The sequence below is a fragment of the Wickerhamomyces anomalus genome (genome assembly GCF_001661255.1).
Source record: "Wickerhamomyces anomalus NRRL Y-366-8 unplaced genomic scaffold WICANscaffold_4, whole genome shotgun sequence".
In the NCBI taxonomy this organism is placed as follows: Eukaryota; Fungi; Ascomycota; class Saccharomycetes; order Phaffomycetales; family Wickerhamomycetaceae; genus Hansenula; species Hansenula anomala.
The window spans coordinates 1,395,102-1,419,336 of NW_017567113.1; the positions used below are offsets into that span (position 1 = coordinate 1,395,102).

At 35.2% G+C, this 24,235-nt stretch overlaps 15 protein-coding genes and 1 non-coding gene across 16 annotated transcripts; 6 read left to right on the plus strand and 10 right to left on the minus strand.

Annotated features, from left to right (window-relative positions):
* Positions 1-836: 836 nt before the first annotated feature.
* On the minus strand, positions 837-1,619 carry WICANDRAFT_79700 (uncharacterized protein; the record flags this gene model as incomplete). Its single annotated transcript, XM_019184937.1, has 1 exon — positions 837-1,619. One exon carries the CDS (start codon positions 1,617-1,619, stop codon positions 837-839), a length of 783 nt encoding a protein of 260 aa, XP_019038381.1.
* Positions 1,620-1,867: 248 nt separating this feature from the next.
* On the minus strand, positions 1,868-5,416 carry WICANDRAFT_105988 (uncharacterized protein; the record flags this gene model as incomplete). Its single annotated transcript, XM_019180460.1, has 1 exon — positions 1,868-5,416. The coding sequence occupies one exon, from the start codon at positions 5,414-5,416 to the stop codon at positions 1,868-1,870; it is 3,549 nt and encodes a 1,182-aa protein (XP_019038382.1).
* Positions 5,417-5,621: 205 nt separating this feature from the next.
* WICANDRAFT_79702 (uncharacterized protein) lies at positions 5,622-7,003 on the minus strand (the record flags this gene model as incomplete). Its single annotated transcript, XM_019184938.1, has 5 exons — positions 5,622-5,917; positions 5,970-6,105; positions 6,282-6,289; positions 6,363-6,869; positions 6,925-7,003. 5 exons carry the CDS (start codon positions 7,001-7,003, stop codon positions 5,622-5,624), a joined length of 1,026 nt encoding a protein of 341 aa, XP_019038383.1.
* A 192-nt stretch (positions 7,004-7,195) lies between these two features.
* NAM9 (mitochondrial 37S ribosomal protein uS4m) lies at positions 7,196-8,626 on the plus strand (the record flags this gene model as incomplete). The annotated part of the gene is made up of 1 exon (XM_019182044.1): positions 7,196-8,626. One exon carries the CDS (start codon positions 7,196-7,198, stop codon positions 8,624-8,626), a length of 1,431 nt encoding a protein of 476 aa, XP_019038384.1.
* A 99-nt stretch (positions 8,627-8,725) lies between these two features.
* On the minus strand, positions 8,726-10,123 carry SRV2 (adenylate cyclase-binding protein; the record flags this gene model as incomplete). Its single annotated transcript, XM_019181875.1, has 2 exons — positions 8,726-9,558; positions 9,601-10,123. Coding segments are annotated over 2 exons (1,356 nt in total), but the record flags the coding sequence as incomplete, so codon positions are not given.
* A 493-nt stretch (positions 10,124-10,616) lies between these two features.
* ARP5 (actin-related protein ARP5) lies at positions 10,617-12,839 on the plus strand (the record flags this gene model as incomplete). Its single annotated transcript, XM_019182032.1, has 1 exon — positions 10,617-12,839. The coding sequence occupies one exon, from the start codon at positions 10,617-10,619 to the stop codon at positions 12,837-12,839; it is 2,223 nt and encodes a 740-aa protein (XP_019038386.1).
* An 87-nt stretch (positions 12,840-12,926) lies between these two features.
* NOP2 (rRNA (cytosine-C5-)-methyltransferase NOP2) lies at positions 12,927-14,816 on the minus strand (the record flags this gene model as incomplete). Its single annotated transcript, XM_019181914.1, has 1 exon — positions 12,927-14,816. One exon carries the CDS (start codon positions 14,814-14,816, stop codon positions 12,927-12,929), a length of 1,890 nt encoding a protein of 629 aa, XP_019038387.1.
* A 332-nt stretch (positions 14,817-15,148) lies between these two features.
* On the plus strand, positions 15,149-16,555 carry GCD10 (tRNA 1-methyladenosine methyltransferase subunit GCD10; the record flags this gene model as incomplete). The annotated part of the gene is made up of 2 exons (XM_019185784.1): positions 15,149-15,383; positions 15,441-16,555. The coding sequence occupies 2 exons, from the start codon at positions 15,149-15,151 to the stop codon at positions 16,553-16,555; spliced, it is 1,350 nt and encodes a 449-aa protein (XP_019038388.1).
* On the minus strand, positions 16,547-17,317 carry MTQ1 (S-adenosylmethionine-dependent methyltransferase; the record flags this gene model as incomplete). Its single annotated transcript, XM_019185785.1, has 1 exon — positions 16,547-17,317. One exon carries the CDS (start codon positions 17,315-17,317, stop codon positions 16,547-16,549), a length of 771 nt encoding a protein of 256 aa, XP_019038389.1.
* Positions 17,318-17,620: 303 nt separating this feature from the next.
* On the plus strand, positions 17,621-18,499 carry WICANDRAFT_33409 (uncharacterized protein; the record flags this gene model as incomplete). The annotated part of the gene is made up of 1 exon (XM_019182067.1): positions 17,621-18,499. The coding sequence occupies one exon, from the start codon at positions 17,621-17,623 to the stop codon at positions 18,497-18,499; it is 879 nt and encodes a 292-aa protein (XP_019038390.1).
* A 34-nt stretch (positions 18,500-18,533) lies between these two features.
* On the minus strand, positions 18,534-19,643 carry WICANDRAFT_32527 (uncharacterized protein; the record flags this gene model as incomplete). Its single annotated transcript, XM_019181973.1, has 1 exon — positions 18,534-19,643. One exon carries the CDS (start codon positions 19,641-19,643, stop codon positions 18,534-18,536), a length of 1,110 nt encoding a protein of 369 aa, XP_019038391.1.
* Positions 19,644-19,901: 258 nt separating this feature from the next.
* Positions 19,902-21,011, minus strand: WICANDRAFT_84816 (uncharacterized protein; the record flags this gene model as incomplete). Its single annotated transcript, XM_019185786.1, has 1 exon — positions 19,902-21,011. The coding sequence occupies one exon, from the start codon at positions 21,009-21,011 to the stop codon at positions 19,902-19,904; it is 1,110 nt and encodes a 369-aa protein (XP_019038392.1).
* Positions 21,012-21,529: 518 nt separating this feature from the next.
* On the minus strand, positions 21,530-21,601 carry WICANDRAFT_t92. The gene has a single exon. It is a non-coding gene; the product is annotated as a tRNA-Glu (tRNA).
* A 168-nt stretch (positions 21,602-21,769) lies between these two features.
* On the plus strand, positions 21,770-22,148 carry SPT4 (transcription elongation factor SPT4; the record flags this gene model as incomplete). The annotated part of the gene is made up of 2 exons (XM_019182761.1): positions 21,770-21,846; positions 21,903-22,148. The coding sequence occupies exons 1-2, from the start codon at positions 21,790-21,792 to the stop codon at positions 22,146-22,148; spliced, it is 303 nt and encodes a 100-aa protein (XP_019038393.1). The 5' UTR covers positions 21,770-21,789.
* A 436-nt stretch (positions 22,149-22,584) lies between these two features.
* On the plus strand, positions 22,585-23,493 carry COX18 (membrane insertase COX18; the record flags this gene model as incomplete). Its single annotated transcript, XM_019185787.1, has 1 exon — positions 22,585-23,493. The coding sequence occupies one exon, from the start codon at positions 22,585-22,587 to the stop codon at positions 23,491-23,493; it is 909 nt and encodes a 302-aa protein (XP_019038394.1).
* A 169-nt stretch (positions 23,494-23,662) lies between these two features.
* WICANDRAFT_44479 (uncharacterized protein) lies at positions 23,663-24,204 on the minus strand (the record flags this gene model as incomplete). The annotated part of the gene is made up of 1 exon (XM_019182582.1): positions 23,663-24,204. A coding segment is annotated over exon 1 (240 nt), but the record flags the coding sequence as incomplete, so codon positions are not given.
* Positions 24,205-24,235: the final 31 nt, after the last annotated feature.

Below are 24,235 nucleotides of genomic sequence, written 5' to 3' on the forward strand. Positions count from 1 at the left end.
ATATCAACTTGTCAAAAGAAGTTTCCAAGAATTTCAGCCAAAAGAATTTTGACGTTAATGTGTTGACTAAAACGTTTTGGCCAATACAACCAAGTTCTAATAATCAAGAGATCATCCTCCCTACACAATTGGATTCATTAAAGACAGCTTTTGATGAGTACTATTTGAAATTGCACAATGGTAGAAGTTTGAACTGGGCATACAATTTCGGTACCATTGACATTAGAATGAAATTTGACAAGAAGATTCATGAACTCAACATGTCACTCTACTGTGGTATTATAGTGCTTCTATTCGAAGAGAATGATGAGCTAACATTTCAACAAATTGAACAACTGACTAAAATTCCTAAACCAGATTTGATTAGAAGTCTTCAATCAGTTGCAGTTGCCCCTCGTACAAGAATTTTAACCAAAAAACCGATGTCAAAAGATATAAAAACCGATGACGTTTTCACTTTTAATAGCGCATTCAGTGCTCCAATGACCAAAGTGAAGGTTTTGACTGTTGCCAATAAGGTTGAGAGTGATTCAGAAAGAAACAAAACCATTGAGAAAGTTGATGAAGATAGAAAATTTGAGCTTGATGCTGCCATTGTAAGAATAATGAAAAGTAGAAAGACGTTGAGGCATAATGAGTTGATAGTGGAGACAGTTAAACAGATTTCAAGATTTAAACCTTCACCTCAATTGATCAAAAAAAGAATAGAGGCATTATTGGAAAGGGAATATTTACAAAGAGATAAGGACGATAGAAGCGTCTATCATTATTTAGCATGATTAGGCGTATTACATGGATTCATACCAGATGAAGCTGTATTGTAGACTATACAAGAACTAAAGTTTTGAATTCCAGTTTGGTTTTCGTTTTTCGACAAAAGCCTTCATACCTTCTTTCTGTTCTTCTCCCCCAAACAACGAATGGAAAATGCTTCTCTCGAAATCCAACCCATTCTTCAAATTAGTTTCATTTGCAATGTTAACAGCTTTCTTACAAGCTCTTGCAGTTAATCTAGGACCACTAGCGATTCTTTCAGCTAAATCCAGAGCGTTTTTAAGAACAGTCTTTGGCTCAAAAGTTTTAGAAACAAGACCCCATTGTTCAGCTTGGATAGCTGTGAAATTGTCTCCAGTGATGATGTATTCCATAGCTCTTGATTTACCAATAGCTCTGATCAAACGTTGAGTACCACCACCTCCTGGAATGACACCTAATTTCGATTCTGGCTGACCAAAGACTGCTTTCTTAGAGGCATAAATGATGTCTGTGCTCATTGCAAGCTCACAACCACCACCTAAAGCATAACCTTCGACAGCAGCAATGATAGGAAGTCCAATTTGTGATATTTCACCCCAATTACCTAAAAAGTTTCTTTTCAAGGCTTTTGAGGCATTCATTGGCAACATTTCCTTAATATCTGCACCTGCAGCGAAAGCTTTCTCATTACCAGTGATAACAACAGCACCGTAATCGTCATTTTTTTGATCAGCATCTTTCAATGCAGTTAAAATCTCTTCAAATAACTCTGCATTCAAAGCATTCAAGGCTTTAGGTCTGTTCAATGTGATTTGTAGAACCCCTGATCTTGGGACAGAAGTCAATATGTGTTTAAAGGACATTTTTGGGATTGAGAAAGAAAAATTGATTGAGTATTTCTATCTTTTAGAAAGGATGTCTTCAAAACGTCAATTCAATGGTTCTTTATAGTCGAAATCATGTCCTTCCTTGTTATTGGAGCAAGATGAGGTCTCGCTTCTCCACAGATTCCGGCTGATTCTCAATCTGAAAAATGCCTTTCGCGAAACGGTCAGTGCCACAAACCGAGCTACAAACGATAATTTTACATACGTTGAATTCCATTTCAATTCTATTGTATATGGATGAATATCTCTCTGTTGTGGGTCTGTGCCTTGTCTGTGACCAGTAGTGTTGGAAGATTCACACGGTAGTTGAGATCATAGACTGTCAACTGTGGGAGATTGACCCAACCAGAAGCCAACGGAACTGCATGAAACTCAACTTTTTGTCTTGTGTATGGAAGAACTGAAAGATTTTGTGTCTTTGTTCCTGTGATTTGGAAATTCTGGTTTTCAACCAAGCTCACTGCAAATGAAAAAATTCTTGTTGTTGGATTCTCGATCATGAAGACAAGTTTAACATCTTTGCTATCTTGATTGGTCTCTATATCCAATAGAACTCTTGGATCAAGTAATGGTAAAGTGAACTTCCATGGCTTGTTTTGATATTCATTGATTGCATTTGAATCCTTTCTTTTGTATTTTAAGGTCAACATTGAATCAAACGTAATATTTCTATAGGTATGACCATTTTCAATAACAGTTTCAATGAAATGATCCGAAACCATCTTATCACCTTGTTTTGAAGTCTCAACTTTATCATCAATTTCTCTGCAAATAAGATGTTTATTACTTGAGACAAATGTAAGCTCTTCACCAATTAATTCAATATCAGAACTCAAATCATTAACAACAACAACTTTTGTCAACCAATGTCTCGAAGGCTTTGGAAGTTTTGGATCATTATCCCTAATCACAAACAATGAAGGAATGTCATCATCAACGATTCTTGGTAGAAATGAAAGAGAAATCTTGAAAGGGTCAACAACCTTAATCTTTGTTTTTAACCAACTAACTATCGGAACATCATAATCACCACCAACGAAAAAAGTAACCTTAATACTGACCACAATTTCAGATTGGTCATCAATGGAATTAGGCACAATCAACGAAAGCACTTGTTTCAATTCATTTTCAGTATCCAATGACTTCATTTCCACCTTATTTCCTTTTCCTTCACCGCAAGAGATTTCAAGGCTAGATTCACCTAACTTGGCCTCAGGTTCTAAATGTAAATCAACAACCTCGTGATCTTTATTACTAACTAGCAAATTAATTTGGAAGTTCTCACCAACAACAGCATACTCATTCATTTCAGCAACTGTGACTTTGGTTTCAGGAATTCTTGGGACAATTTCACAAGACTCAGGGGTATGATTTGTGATAATTCGATTTGCGTGTTCATCATCAAACCAATGATGACGAGTTTGAAAAGTTTTATTGTTTATTGGAACATTTAATTTGATTTCAAACAAGTCTTTATATTCTAATGTAGATGATATTGAGACACATGTGTTTGAACCTATTTTCTTGGCTGGTATTCCAAATTTCAATATTTTCTCTTCATAAGAACTGAATGTTAAATTTGCTGAACCAACAAGATAGTTTGAATCTTCATCATATTTTAAGTCACCAACGGCAAATACATTTTGGGAGGGCAAATTGGTATCACATTTTAACAAAATTGGCAAAAACGAGCCTTGGAAACTTATAAGAAGATCATTAAATTTAACCTCATTCAAAATCTGGTTGAGATTGGATTTCAGTTTCACTTGAAATTGTGCTGATTTAGATAATGAGAATTCAGAACTTTTGAACAATACTTCTGATTGTAAAATATCATACGTTTCATCTGTTGACACGTTGATCAGCACTTTATCTGTACTAGGTTCAAGTATTTTTTTGAAATTCTCTTGATTTTCAGTAAGTGATTTAATTTTCAATAACTTTGATTGATTCAGTTGTTTATCAGGTATCAAACATAATTCTAAAAGATTCATAATTGAAGCATAATGCTTTTTCAATTCAATCGAACATTTGAACAATTTATAATAAATAGTACTTGATAAATAACTCCATTCATCTTCTTTAATTGGTTCCAAGGATTGTTCATAGAATCTTACAGCACCTTCAAAATCGGATGCTTTATAAAGCTCCTCAGCAAGCTGAAAATTAATGAATGAAACACTTCTTGGAAATAAGTTATCTTTTTTCTGAAATGCCAACTTTGCAAAATTCAAAAGGTTTTTCAACGATGCATCAAATTCATCAGTGTTGACTTCCGCAAAATAAACATCTTTCAGTGAATTTGGGTCTTCAAGTGAAGATTCTCTTCTTCTTAAAAGGTGAATTGCCTGAAGATAAAGATAACCAGAATGAGGTAGCACTAAAGGTGAAAAGGGATCTTTTGCATCTGGTTTGTATGGTATTTCAGTTGGAACCAGACTATATGGAGCAAGATCAGATAGTTGAGCAAGCCATTTGAACTGTTGTGATAACCAATTGCAAACAGCATAAGATTTTGGTGAAATATTTTTCTGTTTGAGAAAATAAACAACACTTTGGATATGCACATCAAACTTTTTATATGACAAGTTTGTAGCTTCTTGATAAAAATTGAGCTTAACTATATGAAAAATTGTAATATCAACCAATAATCTATAAGAACTCCAGTTTGGGTCTTGTAGAGATAGTGTTTCAAAAATTTGAATCAAATTTTCATAAGCAATTTCAAAACTTTTCACAGCATAGTCATATTGTTGTTTAAATTCATTAATAAACCCCAATTTCAAAGCATAGCGTGACTCAATCAAGCTTTTTGAAAAATCATCGTTAGCATTTCCTATAGTTTTAGCTCTTTTCCTTCTAATTTTCTTTTCCATACCCGAGTAAAATTCCAACTCTGCAGCTTTTATCACTTGTAAAGTTGAATGGACTAGAGCACCAACTTCTTTTGGGGTTGAAGATTGTAGCAATATAAGACAATTTCGATTGTTCATCCCAGTCTGTTTCCTTATCAAGTTTAGCCTTTCATCAAGACTCAGCTCGGTCAGAGACGATGCAGAGGAAGATAGTATGACTAAGTGCTTGATATTTCTTTTACTCAATTGGTTTTTGAGTGCATTGATTTCTGAAATCAGCTCGAGATCAACTTTTTCAATCTCTTGAGGTTCAGTAGATTTCCCATCAAGTTCATAAAAGGATATAAATAATGAAGGAATGATGTTTCTGTATTTCTCAATCCATTTTCTAGAGAAAATCTCATCAAAGTTTGAATGAATTGTGGTTGAATCTGCAGAGTTTTTGAGTTGTGGTAATGCATGTGTGTCAACAAATCTGAAATGGTATCTATATGGGAAATTATTGGATTCTGACTTCAAAGCACTTGAATCCCAAATGATCTGGTCCGTATGATATTTGTGCCATAGTTTGACGAGACTCTTTATTGATGGTGTTTCATCTAATTGAGGATGGTTTCTGAACAGCTGTTCCGCATTGTCACCTTGTATAACACTACTAGCATTCAAACTAGCATTATCGGCTTCTTTTTGAGATTGGAATTCTTCAATTGACTGTCCTAACCCCTGAACCACCACCAATGGAGATAAGACGAAGAAGGTGATGAAGAGAAAACAGAAGAAGAAAGTGAAGAAGCAGAAGAAGAACAGAGCACGACCAAGAAAAGAGGTGCCAGAACTAAAGCCAAAGGAGCAGCATCTAAAAAGAGAAGAATCACACAGAGTCCCGAAGGTGGACGCAGATTGAGAACTAGAGCACATGATAGTGATAAACCTGAACCAGCTGCTTCAAAACCTGGAAGAAAGAGTAAAGCTTCACAACAGGCCGCTACGTCAACTAATCCACCAAAAGTCATGAGAACACGAGCCAAGAGTCAACCAAGAAGAAGTACCAGAAAGAAATAGAGCTACATAGAAATTGCTGTAATTTATTCAATAAATCGTATTAATAAACGACAAATTCAATCTAGTTAATTTTCAATAATTCAACATCAAAGATTAAAGTAGCATTTGGAGGAATTAAACCTGGGAACCCACGGTCACCGTAAGCTTTTGAACCTGGAATGGTTAGGATAGCTTTTTCACCAAGGGATAATTGTGGAATACCTTCATCCCAACCTTTGATGACTTGACCGACACCAATGTTAGTTTGGAATGGTTTACCTCTGTCTCTTGAGGAGTCGAATTTTTTACCGTTTTCTAAGGTACCGACGTAGTGGATAGTAACTAAGTCACCTTGTTTTGGGAAGTTAACACCATCACCTAAATAGTTGTTAGATCGTGGGTCAAATACACAGCAATTGCGCCAACATACCTGGTGAAACTCTTTCAATTTTAAGATCGGACATTCTTGGGATAGTTGTGGAAAAGAATCTAGGAGCTTGACGAGTGAAAAGACCTAATTTGGTTCTTGTGGCAAGCATCTCGTTGATGGCCTCAGACGTGTGGATCTGTTTTCAATGGCAACACCGAGCCCAAACTCGATGCCCACCGAAAGGAAAATTCGCGAATGTGTACCGGTTACCCGGTGACTCTTTCATAAAAGGGAATTGCCATTTTGGGACGTTTTCCTGTGTTTTTTTCACTTTGGATTCAATTGTGACATTTGTATTATTCACTTTCTCACACTATTCACTGTCGAAAAAGACACTAACGCTGGTTGTTGGAAAAGAATGGAGTCTTATCCCACTGATTTTTTGGTTCACACCTTCATCTTCTTCATCTTCACTAGCCTCTTCATTAGTTTCTTCATCTTCTGTTTCATCTTTAACACTCCCGTTACCTTCATCTTCACCGCCATTTTCTCCCTCTTCCTCATCACCTTCTTGTTCCTCTATTTCTTCCTCTTCTCCTTCTTCTTGTTCCTCTTCTTCTTCTTCTTCCTCATCCTTTATTGAAAGATCATTTGCACTTGGCTCTGGAGTTGTAGTCTCACTTTTTCGACCATCTTTCGCCTTTGCCTCCATAATTTCTCCAAATTGGCTCCAGGGTAGATCAAATATCTTAACTGGATCTTCTTTTTCTTCCTCCTCTTCTTCGTCGTCGTTGTCATCATCATCTTCATCATCTGAATCTTCCAATTTGTCTAGTCCCTCCAAATCATAAAGTGATTTTAGTTTCTCCCAAACATCGACAGCTTTTATAATCTTCTCATCATTTCTCCCAAGATTCAACTCCTGAAGTATCGATATCATATGAAAGTGTTTATTTTGACCTTTAGCGATTAGTATTTATTCTGCCTCTGCCTAAAAAAAAGATAGTAGACTTACCAACTGGCTTGAATCGACATAGCGACCGCAAAAGCGTGATCTCCTCTGTAGTTTCCCATTCTCTCATCACCATCGCCATTATTAGCTCAATATCACAAAGTCTTTTGAAAAGGATGTACATATTCTTTCAGCTGTTTACTTTTTGATTGAAATGCGAGTGGTGTTTGGGTGTTTTGAAACTTCAAGTGATTTTTGAAAAAATTTCGATGAAAATGGTCAAAATGGTGGACGGTACTGAGCTGATCCAACTGCACAAAACAGCCCTTGAGTAATGCCTAGAAGAGCTGAGCTGCTAAACAGTCTTACCAGAGGCCGTGTTCGTGCCTCATGGAACAAATACAACTTGTTCAATCTTTACAAAAAGAGCAGAATCAGTTTCCAAAGTAAAAACTTTTATCAACAAAAATGGACAGCCAAACAAGAAACAAGAGCTTATCATGGTGAACATTTAACTGAATCAAGATTCAAAACCAATTTTTCACAAAAGCTAGAGTCCGTTGCCCAACTAGATGCTTCATTACGTGGTGAAACTAGTGCTCGTACACCTGTCCTATTACAAACATATGCTGTTTTGGAGAAAAGATTAGATTTCGCTTTATTCCGTGCCATGTTCGCTTCTTCAGTCAGACAAGCTCGTCAATTTATTTTGCATGGTAATGTCTTTGTGAATGATATCAAAATAACACAACCAGGTTATCAATTGAAGCCAGGTGATGTTTTCCATTGTAGCCCAGAAAAAGTGTTGAGTGCTTTAGGTGCTTCAAAACCAAGTTTGAAAGATTCTGTCAAAGTTACAAAAGTTCAAATAATAAAATGGAATGAATACGTTACTAGAGCTAAAAAGAATCCAAGAAAAGTTTGGGAAGAACAACAACAAAGAAAGAAGTCAGAGAGATTGAGTGAAGAAGATAAAGTAGCTATCAGAGAAAGAGTCCAAAAGATCAATGGGGAATTAGATACACAAATGATCAGTAAACAAAAAGATGAAACTAAAAACAAAATCTTTTCATCTGTTTTGAAACTTGGTCTTGGTTCTGAGCAACCATCAATTGACACATTTTCATCAGCTTTCCAACCAGAAACTGCTAAATATGCATTAGACTTATTCACAAAGGCCACTTCATCTAAAGAATTGAACTCAGAAATTTTGAATGGTAAAAATGAACAAGAATTGTCAACAATAGTAAGCTCAGTTTTAGCTAAAGAAAAACAAGAAACAAGAAATCCTACTGAAAAGAAAATTATTTCAGAAGTCAAACAACTATTATCATCTCTTCATAATAACCATTTAGATGATATTAGAGTTTCATTCAATGCTAAAAAAATTGATGAAGAAGCCCATGAACTTCCTTATGACCCAAAATGGGCCGATAGTTTAACCTATCACCCAATTCCAGATTTTGCTAAAGCATTAGAAGATGAATCAAGTGCTAAAATCAACCTTCCGTTCCAAAAGGGTTTATTTGGACGTGCTGATAAAAAGAAAACTTACTTCACCCCATGGAAAGTTAGACCTTTCATTGCACCATTTGCAATTTTACCATCACATATTGAAATTTCATTTGAAACTTGTCATGCTGTATATATGAGAGATCCAGTTGCTTATCCAGGTTACTCTGAAGTTATTTCACCATTTTCTCTACCTGTTCATGAACGTGCTTACATGTGGTACGTTAATAAAGCTAAACGTCAAAGAGAATAATTATAGTGAGAGGGGGGAATGATATATACGTTAAAACTTAAATCTGTATATAGGATATCAATTAGACGAACTAAACGTAAAAATTGGTTTGTAGTACATTCAACCAGCATGTTCCACAATTGTACTTGAAATTTTACCACTTGTGAATGTGTGTTTGAATTGTTCTGGGACTGATATTTCCTTAAAATCATCATTGGCATCATCTGGAACATTGATGTTCAAAGCGGTGGTTGAACTTGTATAGACCTCAGTTTCTAAAGATGATCTACTCAAATAAATTTGACCTTCATCACTTTTATCGACTGAAATTTGAGGAACTTTATCCAAGACTTGAATACCGAATTTCTTAGAATTGATAACATCAATACCAGAGATTAATGATTCAACAACTAAACCAACTTTGGTAGTTGAACTGATAGAAACAGCATTGACTTTACCTTTAACTTGGATAGTTGCATCTTTAGAATCTGCAATAAAAATAGATTGATCAATTTCACCATTAATAACAATACCATGATCACCTTCAACGTTTTTGATGATCCATTTAGAATCACGCAATTCCACAACTGGTTCAGGTTTTGGTTTTAATGACAAACTTGAAGGTTTTTTAGGTTTAGCTGGTGGTGATTTTCTACTTGAAGTTGAAGAAGTTGATCCAGTTTTACGTAATTCTGGGTTTTTGTGGGTCATTTGAGATTTCTCAACTTTTTTCAAACCTTTTGTGATGCCTTCACCTTTGTTTAATTCACTAAAGACAGCATCTAGTCCACCTGAAGGAGGAGGAACAGCATTAGAAGAACCCTTAGCACCATCATCAGCAAAGATGTCAGCAGGCGGTGGAGGAGGTGGAGGAGGTGGACCACCAGCAGATGGTGCAGCAGATGGTACTGGAACTGATTTTTCAGATTGTACAGATGATGAAATATCATTATCTCCAGATTCTTCAAGTTCTGCAAGATTAGCTGCAAAATCACCGCCACTTGAATTCCAAGATAAACCTTCAGTATGGTACTGTTTAACATATAGTTTTAAACCATCAAAAATACCCAGGAACTGTTTGACCCATTCAACATGACTTTGGTCTAATTCTTTAAATTGTTTCAAAACTTTATTTGTCCAGAACGTAGCAGAATCTTTGATATCTGGAATGAAAGAAACAGGAGTTTCTGTCAAGAACCAACTTAAAACACCAGTACCTTCAGCAATAGCATTCAAATGTGAAAACACTTCAGAGGAACGGTTATCATCTTTGAATTGATTGATTTGTGCAACGTCATCTTGTAATGGTTTCAAAAGCGCAACAATGTTTGGGTTACTGAAATCAGGTTTCTTAGATTTTGTGGCAGCTTTAATCAGTTTAGCTTGGAATTGGAAAGCTTTTGCAAAGTTTGTGGCTTGCTGACCAACTAATGGGTTTGTTTCATTTGAAAGGGAGACAAATGGGTCAATGTATAATTCAAGAAAATCGCTGAAACCCTTAACCGAAGCTGGAATAGTATGAGCAGCTTGGGAAGAGGCAAGGTCCAAATCTGATAATGCTCTGGATGAAATCGAAGGTTTCTTGAGTTCAGCACTTTCTGATTGGGCGTCGTGTTTGCGAACAATGCCTTCTAGAGCTGAGGTAGCCTTCTCGAGACTAAAAGGGACACATTGTTAGTCAACCCTTTGGAAACTGAGTAATGAAGCAATGGGAAACTTACCGATCAAAAAGTTCAGAGAACTTCTCGTGTTTTATTTCAGTCATTGTTATACCTTCTCAATACAATTAGCAATTGAATTGGGAGTATTAAACAAATGTTTGTAGATGTTTGGTCAAAGTTGTTGTTGATCTGTTGATTCCTGAATTCCACAGCTTTTTGGCGCGCCGATTACATAACACAAATCTCGTTCGCGAATTCGAATCGAAACTTCACGAAGCTGAAGACGAAGACTTGGGCCAAACAAGCACAACATAAAGAAACAGTCAAAGCAATAGCTGTTGTTGTTAAAGATGAGTGTCACTCCAAGGGACGAGAGCTTGGTCAAGCGCAAGGTATATGAGCTACGTGACTACCCAGAATCAACCAACCCAGAAGGATTCAGTTCAAACTACAAGCCAAACGTTCCAATAGGTATCGACTTTGGTTCTAATTCGATCAGAGCAGGTATTGTATCCACTGAGGATCCATCACACTCGTTTCCAAACTTGTTGTCCAAATACAGAGATAGAAAGCTAAACAAGTCTATGACATTCATCGGTAATGACGTGTATCTTGATCCTTCAATTAAGAGTCAAGCCAGATCTCCATACGATGGTCCTTATATAACAAATTGGGACTATGTTGAACAGATATTTGATTATACTTTTAACCACATCGGCGTCAATTCTTCTGGAGGTGTTGATAATCCAGTTATCTTGACAGAAAAGCCTGCTGCTCCGCTTCTACAAAGAAAAAACTTTTATGAATTACTTTATGAAAATTATAATGTTAAAAAACTTGCAATCGGTATTGATAGTTTATTCTCTTATTATCAAAATAATGGTTCAAATGGGTTGGTTATTGGTACAGGACATGAAGCAACACATGTGATACCTGTTGTTAAAGGAAAAGGCTTAATGACAGAAACAAAGAGAATAAACTGGGGTGGACATCAAGCCTCCAACTATATGGGTTCTTTACTCCAATTGAAATATCCATACTTCCCTACAAAAACTACAAACTATCAAATTGATAATATTGTTAAAGATTTCTGTTATGTCTCAAAAAATTATGAGGAAGAATTGAAATCAGTATTTAATGTTGATATATTGGAAGACAAAGATATAGTTGTTGAAGCACCATTTACAGAAATCATTCAGCAACAGAAAACTGAAGAAGAGCTAGCTCGTCAAGCTGAAAAAAGAAAAGAAAGTGGTAGAAGATTACAAGAACAGGCACAACAAAAGAGATTGGAAAAGTTGATTCAAAAAGAACAAGAATTTGAATATTATACAAGTTTGAAAGAAAAAATGGCAAATATGAATAAAAAATCAACTCAATCGACTTTAAAAGAAGAAGGATTCACAGGCGAAGAAGACTTTAACAAATATGTCACAAACTTGGAAAAGGCTTTGAAAAGAGCCAGAAAGCAAGACGTTGGTGAAGATGGTAATGATGAAGCTCCATCTTTTCCTCTTGTGGATACACCAGATGATCAGCTAGATGAAGAACAAATCAAAGAAAAGAGAAAGCAAAGGTTGTTAAAAGCTAATTATGATGCACGCCAACGTGCTAAAAAAGAAAAAGAAGAAGAAAAATTAAGACAAGAAGAGGAAGCTAGAAAGGATGCTGAATGGAGAGATTCCAACCTAAGTGAATGGATTCATGATAGAAGAGAAAAGTTAAAACAAATAGTACAGAAAAGAAAAGATCGTCAAAAGTTAAAAGAAGCCTTGAATGATCGTAAATCACATGCTGCTCAAATACGTATGAAGAATATAGCATCATTAGCATCAGATGAATCTACAAGATCGAGTGGCGCCAAACGGAAAAGGGCCACCACAACAATTGATAATGATCCTAATGATACATTTGGTGCCAATGATGATGATTGGGCAATCTATAGAGATATTGCAAATGTTGACGATGAAGAGGTTTTAGAGGAGGAGGAAGCACAACTAGTAAAGATTGAAAAAGAATTGCTAGAATATGATCCAAGTTTCACTGTTGAAGACACATTGGATGCACAGTATGATTGGAGGAAAAGTATTACACATTTGTTCCTAAGGGGTCCAAGACCTTTTAATTCAGAAGATGCACATGAACAACATCAAATGCATATAAATATCGAAAGAATAAGAGTTCCAGAAGTTTTATTCCAACCAAGTATAGCTGGTGTGGATCAAGCTGGTATCATTGAGATTGGAGAGAATGTATTACTCAATAGACTTCAAGGAAAGGGATTTTCAGGTGATAGTTATGATGTCTTGCAAGATATTTTTGTTACTGGTGGTCAAGCTTTGTTTGAAAACTTCGAAGAGAGACTTTATAATGAGTATAAGGCATTCCTACCTGCTGAAGCACCTTTGAAAGTTAGAACTGCAGCTGATCCACTATCAGATTCATGGAGGGGTATATCAAAATGGACACAGTCTGATGAAGCAGATTCTGCTTATTTAACAAAACAAGAGTATGAAGAAATGGGTCCAGATTACATTAAAGAACACAATCTTGGAAATATCAATGTTATATAGTTACTCTACAACTTCCATCAATGGCTAATTCATATTATGAATTTTTACTTTTATATTTTCTAATGTACAGTAATTTTAGTCTATGCCTTATTTCTTTTCCTTTTTAGAATGTGGATTTATACCCTTCTTCTTCAAGTTACGAGCTTTAGTCTTCTCAATCAATTCTTCATCCTCAGCGTTATCAAAGTTGGCAAAGTCATCATGGATAATACCTTCTTCTTCAGCTTCAGCTCTAGCCAAGTTTTCTTTTTCTTTTGCACCAGCTTTACTTACATCATGTGGAGATGGAGCGATCTTTTTCAATTTAGCAACGTAAAACCCATCAACATTATAAGTATGTGGATAATAACGTCTTGTCAAGTTCAATTTTGAGTTGAAATGTTTACCTCTGAAACTTGTGAAACCTTCCTTACCAATTTCTAAACCAGTATCAACTAATTTAACGTTTGGACGTTTACGCAAGGCATAATCAACAACAGCTTCATTTTCCTCAACCATGACAGAACAAGTGGAGTACACAATATAACCACCAGTTGGTGAATGAGCATCAACTGAATCAATAGCTGATAATAAAAGTTGTTTTTGTAAATGTGGAATTTGAATGAAATCTTTTTCTGTACGGGAAACTTTAACAGATTCATCTTTTGCAATAACACCAGTACCTGAACATGGAGCATCCAATAGAACACGATCAAACCCACCAATGACTTTTGGAAATTCACGAGCATCATAATTACAAACAATAGTGTTTGTACATCCTAAACGATGAATATTTGCAATCAAAGATTTTGTTCTTGCCTTGTTTGAATCATTGGCAAATATACAACCAGTGTTTTTCATTAATGCTGAAAGATAAGTAGTTTTACCACCTGGAGCAGAAGCCATATCCAAGACACGTTCATTTTCTTGAGGAGCTAAGGCCATACATGGTAAAAATGATGAAGCAGCTTGTAAAATATAATGACCAGCTAAGTATTCAGGAGTAGCACCAATTGGAACTTGAGAATCAAAAATTTGTAAACCAACTTTGGTCCATGGACCAATTGGTTGTAAGTTAACACCACGGTTGACTAAAGTTTGAGCTAAATCACGACGTCTTGTCTTCAATGTATTTGTTCTGATGGTTATAGGTCTAGCAATTTCATTGGCTTCAAAAAACTCCATAGCTTCTGATGGTGAAAATAGATTGAACAATTTTTCAGCAAGGAAAGGTGAGTATCCAAAATAATCACAGATATCTTTCATTAATCTATTTGTATAATCTGCTCTTGATTTTCCTTCTTCAGCTAAATTCTTAAAATCTTCTAAAACTTTAACAATTTCAATCATTCTTGTACGTAAAATTGTGACATCTTTTGGACCTTGATCTTGTTCTTCTTCTTCTTCAGTTGATGGTAGAATTTTAGCTCTTGGTTGAACAATATTAGTTTGTAATAATTCTTCCTCAGCTTCTTGTTCTTCTAAAGCAGCTTCTTCATCCAATTTAGCAGATAAAGCTTCCATGTTGGCAGCGTTTAAAGTTTCCATATCCTCTTCGTCATCTGAAAAGACAGGACGTTCATAACCTTCTTCATCTGAATCATAAAACTCATCGTCTTCCCCGGCATCTTCAGCACCATCAAGATCAAATTCATCATCCATTTCTTCTTCTTCTTCTGATTCATCGAAAAGAGATTTCTTTGCAGATGATAACTCTTCTAAATCAACTTCTGGTAAGTTTTTCTCTTCTTCCAATTGTCTCTTGAGGATTTCCTTTTCATCTTCTGATTCTGGTTCTCTTGTATGTGATTTCTTATGGGATCTGTTTTGTTTCTTCTCACTTTGTTCATCTCTTGAAGGTTTCTTTTTAGATGGTTTAGCAGGTTCAGATACTGATTCTGATCTTTTTCTCTTTTGATCTTTCTTAGATTTTTTAGCTTGGAACTCTTCGTAAGAAGGTGGAGCTCCTTGTTTGTTTTTATGACGTCTGCTACCCATTTTATCTGATCTATGATTTTTTTAATCTTTCAAAAAGGTTCAAAGATTTTGGAATTAACTCAAAGAAAGCTCATCTGAAAAGTTTATACCATTCAAAATTTTTATTTTTTTTATGTGCTGTGATTATGTAAGAATCACAGCGATGAGTTTACCCGGCAATTCATAGATGTGGAAAAAAAATTATTCGAATCTTAAATCAAAATAAACACTTGACTTTGGGCTTTCCATCGTGGTTATTGGCGTTTGATTTTGCTTTATTTGAGGTTATTTATTGCTCAGTTATTTGCTATCAAAATTGAATTGAATTTTCAACACCACTAAAGTCAGTCAATATGTCCAAAGAATCAACATTTATTCAAAGACCAACAGTGATACAGTTTGGTCTTCATTGTTTAATTCGTTTACCATCTAATGGTTTAAAAATCGCAGAGATTAAAGAAGGATCATCAGTAAACTTGGGTAAATTTGGTGTTTTTGACTTGGAGGGTATTGTAGGATACCCATTTGGTCAAACTTTTGAAGTTTTGGATGGTAGAAAAGTTCGTCCAGTTAGATCAACAACTTATGGTAATGTTGACACAAGTGAACCTGTTGAAGAGGCTGAAGAGACACCTGAACCAGAAGAAAGTGAAAATGCAACACCAGTTCCAGAGACTTTGAGTGAGAAAATTGATTATTTGAAAAGATTAGATATCAAAAGTAGTGAGACAAATAGAGAATTAGTTGATATAGGTAATGCAACTCAAGGATTAAGTATGGAGGAGATTGAAACTTTGAAGAAAACTTCAAAAGGTGCTAATGTTGGTGAAGCTATTATTGATAAATTAATCAAAAGTCATGTTAATTTCAATATGAAGACTAAACATTCACAAGAAAAATATTTAAAAAGAAAACAACAAAAATTCTTGAGAAGATTCACAGTGGAATATTTAGGTTCATCACAATTATTACAATATTATTTGGAGAAGGATTCCAGTAAAGTTCTTGATATGAGTGAGGAAACTTTAGGGTTGCTGTTAAGTTTGGGTAATATTCAATCAGGTGGTAGATACTTGGTTATTGATGAAACTGGTGGTGTTGTTGTCTCTGGATTATTAGAACGTATGAGAGGGTCTGGTGAAGTTGTGTTGGTTCATGAAAATGAACATGCTAATTTAAGTGCATTAGAACATTCCAATATACCGCAAAATGTTCAACACAAAATGATTAAAACTTTAAATCTATTACAATTTTTTGAACCTGAAACTGAAAAAGTTGAGTGGAATGATTTATCAGAAGAAGAATTGAAAGAAATGAAATCAAATAAAAAGGCACATTATCATCGTCGTCGACAAAATGCTATTGATACTAATGCAGCCATAGAAAATGCCACCAGGGGTAAATTTGATGGGTTAATAGTTGCATCTACATTATTTCCTCCAACACTTTTGGACCGTCTTGTGGAGAAAGTTGGTGGTTCAAGACCAATGGTGGTTTATAGTCAATTCAAAGAATTATTAGTGGATACACAATTAGGGTTCATGAATGATTTGAGAATATTAGCTCCAACCATACATGAATCTAAGGCCCGTCCATATCAAACCATACCAGGAAGATTGCACCCAATGATGTCTATGCGTGGTGGTGGTGGTTATTTATTATCAGCATTGAGAGTGTTCCCTATTGAACAAGGTGTCACTGCAGTTGGACGTGGATTGTCTAAAAAGAAGCAAAAAACTCAAGCTTCATCATCAGCCTAATGATTTCAAATTTTCCAATATTTGCATTTGAGAACCAACTTTGTAACCAAATACACATCTCAATTTCCCATTTGAATCAGTGAATGTAGTTACTTTCCAATTTGAATTTAAAAGTTTTTTAGTTGTTTGTACTTGATTTTCCTCTGCAAGTTCAAAAATAAATCCATCTGCACCCGACGGTTTAACAACATTTTCTATTAAAGCTGTATAAAATTCAGTATCGCCAATTAATGCTAATTTTGGTTCATATATTCTAACAGATTCTTCAGTATCTTTTGAATAATAAGATTTTTCAGTGACATATGGGGGATTTGCAGTGATTAAATCAAAGTTTGTACCACCCAAGATGTTTCCATCAAAGACGTCACCTTTAACAAATTCAACATTGCTTATTCCCAGGCTTGATTTATTTTCCAGTGCTAAATCTAGAGCATCTTGAGAAATATCTATCCCTTTAAAATTGAAATGAGGTATCAAATCAGCCATCAATAATGGGATACATCCAGTACCTGTACACACATCCAACACTTTTAAATTTTTGATATTCTTCACCAATTCCACCAATAAATGCGACCATTCTTCAGTTTCCCATCTGGGTATCAGTACGTTCTTTCTGCACTTGATCTCCAAGTGTCCAAAAGGTTGTGTTCCTAGTATATATTGTAAAGGTACCAACTCAGATCTTTGTTTACACGCCTGTAGCCATTGTTGCTTTGGTAGTTCATTTTTGATCCAGTTGAGTTCTTGAGATGCACTCTCCATGGTTTTACAAGCCGGTATTAGCAGCTCCAGCAAATTTGCATCTTTGAATGTTGCTCTTTGGAACAATCTGACACTGGGTCTAAACATTGAAGCAAGATGTTATAAATATGACAATCAAGAACCGATTTCCCTCCAGATCTTCTTTGTAACAATAGAATTACTCTGGGGCTTAATTTTTTTGAGTTTTTCCGCTTGGAGCAGTTTTTCCAAAACGGTTGCGCTCGGATATCTGTGATGAGTATAAAAGAACCAGTTTCTTTTGCTGATTCTTTGCCTTCTCTCAATGGTAGCGGAGGCTACGAGATGGATAATCCTAAAGGCTGGAAAGTGCTTAGCACTGTGGCCAGGACAAGTAAATGTGCTATTCTCAACGTCGTTATAAATGATGAGAAATTTGTCGTGAAGCAATATTTCAAAAAACCATTGAAAAGAGAGTGCTTGAAAAGACAAAAACAATGGGGGAGATTGATATCTGAATATGATATAATTAAAGAAGAATATGATTTAATGAAAGAATTGGAGCATGAAAGAATAATTGGAGTAGATTCCATAGTGGATTTTGGTATAAATGTTTATTTGGTTTTAGAATTTGGTGGTGATGAGCTTGCTCCAGATAATCTTGAAGACCAGACAAAATATGATTTGGAAGATGTCATGATTTGGGTAAACCAAATAACTGAAGGTTTAGAATTTATTCATAATAAGAAAGTGGTTCATGGTGATTTAAAACCTTCCAATTTACTACGTTCTCAGGATAATAACATCAAGATTTGTGATTTTGGTTCCTCGGTTCGTGAATATAACGATAATGATACATTAAGTAAGATCCCAAAGGGAACGCCAGCATATAACTCACCAGAATTTTGTGAGGCTAGTTCAGGTGCATCAAGCTGTTCATTAATTCATGGGAAACCACTAGATATGTGGGCTTTAGGTGCCACTATTTACCGTTTATTATATGGGAAAGTTCCATTTTATTGTGAAGGAACAATTTTCCAGCTTTATGATTCGATTATGAATGATGATATTATTATACCAGATGAAGTTTTAACTAAAAGTGGGTTTATTACAGTTCTACCTACTCAACTAAGGGATATTTTGGAAGGTTTATTAGAAAGGGATCCAGTGAAAAGATTAACAATTGGACAGGTTAGAGACAAGTTACAAAAAATTGTGTTATAATAAATAGCATTGTATAATTACGGAATATAGGGAGTTAGTTAACTGGTGATAAACTTGGTCCATCATGTAATAAAACATCTTCAATATTTTCAATGACTCTAATGTTTGCATCTCTAAAATTATCAACAGTAAAAGAACCAATGTGTGGTAAAATTACGACATCCCATCTATTTAAAAATCTCTTGTCAATCTTTGGTTCATTTTGGAAAACATCTAACCCAACTGAATTAACAGTACCATCATCTAATGCTTCCAATAATATATCTTCATCAATTGCAGTACCTCTTCCGATATTGACAATTCTAACATTCTTTTTAAGCAATTTGACTGAATCTTTATTAATTAAATTGATTGTAGATTCGCTATGAGGAACAGCAATAACTAATAAATCGACATGAGGAATCAATTCTTCAAAGCTTGAATAAAATTCTGCCTTGAATGGTAATGCCTCTTCTTCCTCTGGTTTCAATGGAGTTCTTTTAGTATATTTAATGGACATACCTATAGCATCCAATCTTTTAGCAATTTCTTTCCCTATACTTCCAAGACCCACTAAACCGGCAACTTTATTAGCAGGAGAATCCAAAGTTTTACCACCAATTGTTAATTTCTTTGCAAGGTTCTTATGCTTTATATCCTCTGGTGGGATTGGTTCCCCAGTTTTAGGATCAAATGAATCACTACCGAATGAATCTCTAGCTTCAGAGATACTAGCATCACTAGTCCTTAGAGCATGTTCCAAATAAGAACTATATCTAAAAGTAGCCAAAGTTAACAATAATGCGATATCAGCAACATCTTTAGATGGACTATCACCAATATTTGCCAAAATGATGCCTCTTTCTTTCAATTTTTTACCATCAAATGCATTATGCCCGACCCATGGAAACGCCACAACTTTAACAGTGTCTGGAAGGTAATCAATAAAGGGATTCAATCCTCCTAATTTGTATAGGGAAGAAGTTGCCCAGACGGCAGCGATATCATTATATTTGGTCTTTAGCGCGTGGATGAAATTTTCACTAGTGGTTAACACTTCGATGTGGACATCAAAAGTTTGTTGGAACTTTTTGAATTCTGGTAAATGGTCTGCTAAATCGCACTTGTCAGGGTGGATTGGGATCAATACTTTGTGCTTTGTCATGGTTTCTTTGGATTATGGCTAAGCATCAAGATGATGGTGAAGGAAAGGGTTTTGATTCAGATTCAACGGCCTTTATATATCTGCCAAATGGGCTCGGGTGTGGCTATTGTTAACAGAAGTGGAAGCTAACGACAAGAGTGAGCGATATGAGGAATCCTCGAATTTAAAGGGTTTAAACGGTTTTAATGGAGGTGGTTTAACTAGTGGCAGGTTGTTTTCTCGAGGAATATCTATTTATTTTATTAGGTACACAATTTTTCAGTTGATTGGGCTGATTCCTGGCCCATTCTCAATCAGTACATTGACTATGTTTTCCATACATCTCTTGTTGGATTCCACGTTATTATCAGTGGTCAAGTTCCCAATGTGTGGAGTGATAGTCACATCCCATCTGTTTTGATATCTAGGATCAATACTTGGCTCACCTTCGAAAACATCCAGTCCAACAGAATTGATTGTTCCATCATCTAATGCCTTAAACATGACATCTTCATCTATAGCTGACCCACGACCAATATTCACTATTCTAACACCTGGTTTGACTAGTTTGATAGTTTCTGGATTGATCAAATGTTTAGTACTTGGTGAATGAGGAACTGCAAATACAATCAAGTCAACTTCTGGTATCAACTCATGGAAAGTTGAATAGTATTTAGCCTCATAACCTAATTTTACTTGATCTTCATGGCTTAAAGGGGTTCTTTTGGTGTATCTAATTTCCATTCCAATTGCTGATAGCCTTTTACCTATTGCAGCACCAATACTTCCTAATCCAACGATTCCTGCTATTTTACCAGCTGGTGTTTCAATTTTTTTCCCACCAAGACTCATATTTTTTGACAAGTTTGCAGAATCTGGAGGTGCCTCAGGCTCACCAGTCTTTGAATCGAAAGATTGACTCCCCAATATCATCCTTGCTGGTAAAATTGTTAATTGTTGTCTAGCTTGATGTTCAAAATATGAAGTGAAACGATATGCAGATAATGTCAAGTTTAGTGCAATATCAGCAACATCGTTTGCAGAAACATCACCAACGTTACAATATATGATTCCCTTCTCTTTCAATTTATCAGCTTCATCTTGCATGTAACCAACCCATGGATAAACAACAACTTTTAAATTCTTAGGAAGATGATCCATAACTGTACTTAATCCACCAACTTTCCATATAGAATAACCAGTTATCCACAAGCCTGAAACGTCATGATAATCTTTATCAAATGATTCAATCAAGTCCTCTTTTGTTGTAACATCTTTGATCTGGACATCAAAATACTTTTTGAATTGCTCAAACTCTGGAATATGATCAGCTAATTCAGGTCTTGCTGGAGTTTTCAAAATAAGAACTTTATGCTTTGGGACTGTCATCTTATTGTTACTCATAATTGAGAAACTGTGGTACTAATTTCGCATTGTTAAGATGAAAGGATATTCAAGGGTTCTTTTTGAATTTTAAAGATGTACGGCTAAAACGTCGTCAATCGATTTCGTGATAGCTAAAAACCCAAATTGAGCGTTAAAGCCGATGGATCTGATGTATTTATCATTTGTACACAAAAACAAATTGACGTCGAATAAGAACCAGAATAAACTAAGTTTCAACTTCACGAGCCATTTGTAAAGTATACTTTTCTTAATAATCCCACAAAACAGTGAACACTAGTGCAATCACGGGTTCATCTGCAATTCATGGTCTCGAGTGCTTTCACCGAGTCATTATCAACATCCCCAACATCAACAAGAACATCAGTTTTCAACATTATTTTACGGTTCAAAAGCATACTAGTGTCATGACAGTATCTTTTATAACTATATCAAGGTTTATTTGAAGGGTTTTAAAGGGTTTTAAGGGCAAAAAATTGGAAAAAATTGACAAAAAAAATGATTTCCGATGCGGGGAGTCGAACCCCGGTCTGCTCGGTGAAAGCGAACCGTGCTAGCCGTTACACTACATCGGATTTTTCTGAATTTTTAAAATTATGGTTCTTTAAGTTGGAAGCAACAATTAAGCAGGGTAATACCCGCGAATTTTCTTGATTATTATGGAAAGTGATTCAGAAATCTTCAAATTGATGAAGATGATCTTTCTATTTTAATCAAGAGTGAATTCAACTGACTTGATTGGAATCAAACTTGATATAACGTCATGAGTTCCTTAGGTAACAGAGCTTGTATGCTATGTGGGATAGTGGAGTCTTCAAGAGTGAGTGCCTTCAGGATGGTTGAAATTGATCATAGCTAACCGATTTCTTGTCAAAGAGATTTCAAGATGAAGGTTGTCCCAACTGTGTTGATTTATTAGATGTTGGTTTATCAACTACTTCACCTACATTTGAGGGTCTTGTTGCCATCGGTGAACCAGATAAATCATGGGTTGCCAAATGGTTAAGAGTGAACACATATTTACCTGGATTGTATGCAGTTAAAGTTATGGGTAGATTACCTCAAGATATCATAGAAACCTTACCTTACTATAGACCAAGAGATGGAAGTGCTACTGATTGATTTGTGGCATCAATAGTCATTAAAAGACCCGGTATTTCGCATTCAAAACCAGAAGGAGAACGTTCGTTATTAATTGCGTTCACTCAAATATCTTCAATTCCCAAAAGAATAAAAAGAAGAGACATACTTTGTATTTTTATGAATTCACCAAATATTTGAAAAGATGTCTGGTGTTTTTTCCCCCATGTATTAAACCATAAAATGTTGTAATGATTTGAAATTTTGAAATCTTGTAGCCTTACATTTTTCGATTTTTCACGAACATGAAAAAAAAATGTCAACATGCAACCTTTGAACAATAATACTCTTCTACATTAGACTATACCAAATCAATATGATACTGTCTAGAATTCAGATAAGGCCTTCTTTGATACGATGTGCTAAACAATCCAAACCTAACCAAATTTTGATTAAAAGAAGATTTATCAGTTCACCAATGGAAGTCATCGATTACCTTACAGCTACTTTACAAACTATTCATACTGTTAGTGGTATACCATGGTGGGCACTAATACCTTTAACCACTATAGCATTCCGTTCATGTTGGACATTACCAATAGCTATATTACAAAGGAAAAGAACACAGAAGCAAAATGAATTAAGACCTATAATAAATGCAATGGGACCAGTGTTAAGATTGAAATTAGCATCAAAGGCTCAAGCTGCCCAAGTTTCCAATCAAAAATTGAATCAAGTTGGTGGCGTGGATGCTCTTATGAATAATGCAGCACCTTCTGCTGCTTCGTCATTGAATTATGAACAAATTATGTTACTAAGTGTTAAAGAACGTCGTGAACGTCAAAAAAAATTATTTAAACAACATAATTGTCAATTATACAAGAATTTCTTATTACCAGCTTTTCAAATTCCTTTATGGGTTGCTATGAGTTTTACATTTAGAAATCTTAGTGGGTGGACTGATATCACTTCAAAACCTTTAGATTCTTCATTGATTCATGAAGGTATATTTTGGTTTCAAGATTTAACAGTTATGGATCCCTTAGGCATAATGCCTGTTGCATTAGGTGTTTTAGCACTAACTAATGTTGAATGGAATTATAAAACAATGGAGTTACAAAATTTTAGTAGCGCAAAGAGAAGTTTAAGACCAACAGCATTTGATGCAGTGATGAATATTTCAAGAATTAGTATAGTGTTTTTGATGGCTGTTTGTACTCAGGCACCTGCAGCTTTAGGATTATATTGGATTAGCTCAAATGCGTTTTCCTCAGTGCAAAATATGCTTTTGGATTATTATTTACCAGTTCGTTATAGTCCAAGATCAAGATTTAGTTATAAAAAGGCATCAAAAGATGCAACTCCATTGTTTACAAGAAATATCTAAATGAAACTCATGTATATAAAAACACACATAATAAATACATAATGGAAAATCAAATGAACGAAAAACAAAATCAAACTAATGCAAACTTATAAACTATTAACCCATTCCAAATAACCCAATTAAAAAGATAATCAACTCATTTCTTTTGTTCAGCCTTCTTCTTTAGTAATTTTTGTTCTTTTTCAACTTCTCTTCTACTACCTTTCAACAATTCTAAATGACCAACACGAGATGCAATCAATTTTTCAGTTGATGCAGTGACAGAATAACTTTTACTTAATTTAGACATTGTAGCCAATTTTTCATTCTTTGGCTTGATGATTTTAGGAGCAGCCTTCTTTGGGTTCTGCTGTTTCTTTGTGATTCTTTTCTTTTCCTTGGACTTGACTTTTAAAGGAGCTTGGGCCATTGTGAATAGTGTGATTGTATATATTTCAAAACTTCTTTATGTCTCATCAAAGTGAAAAGTTTATACAATTTAAATTTTTTTTTTTTGATTAATCTGTGCACGTGACCTGATTTTTTTTTTCAATTTGTTGCCCGGAGTCATCGATTGATTTTTTTTTATCAGCGCTTAATTGACTGGGCCTTTAAAATTAAGAAAATTTGTATAGAAACAGTTCAAAAAGCTGCTCTCATCGATTTGGCTTCTTCCTATCTTCTGCGTGTGTCTGTTGAGGAACTCTTGTGCCAGCAGCGTTACTCGGTTCTAAAGTGAGTTTGGGCGATTCCTTGTTTTTCC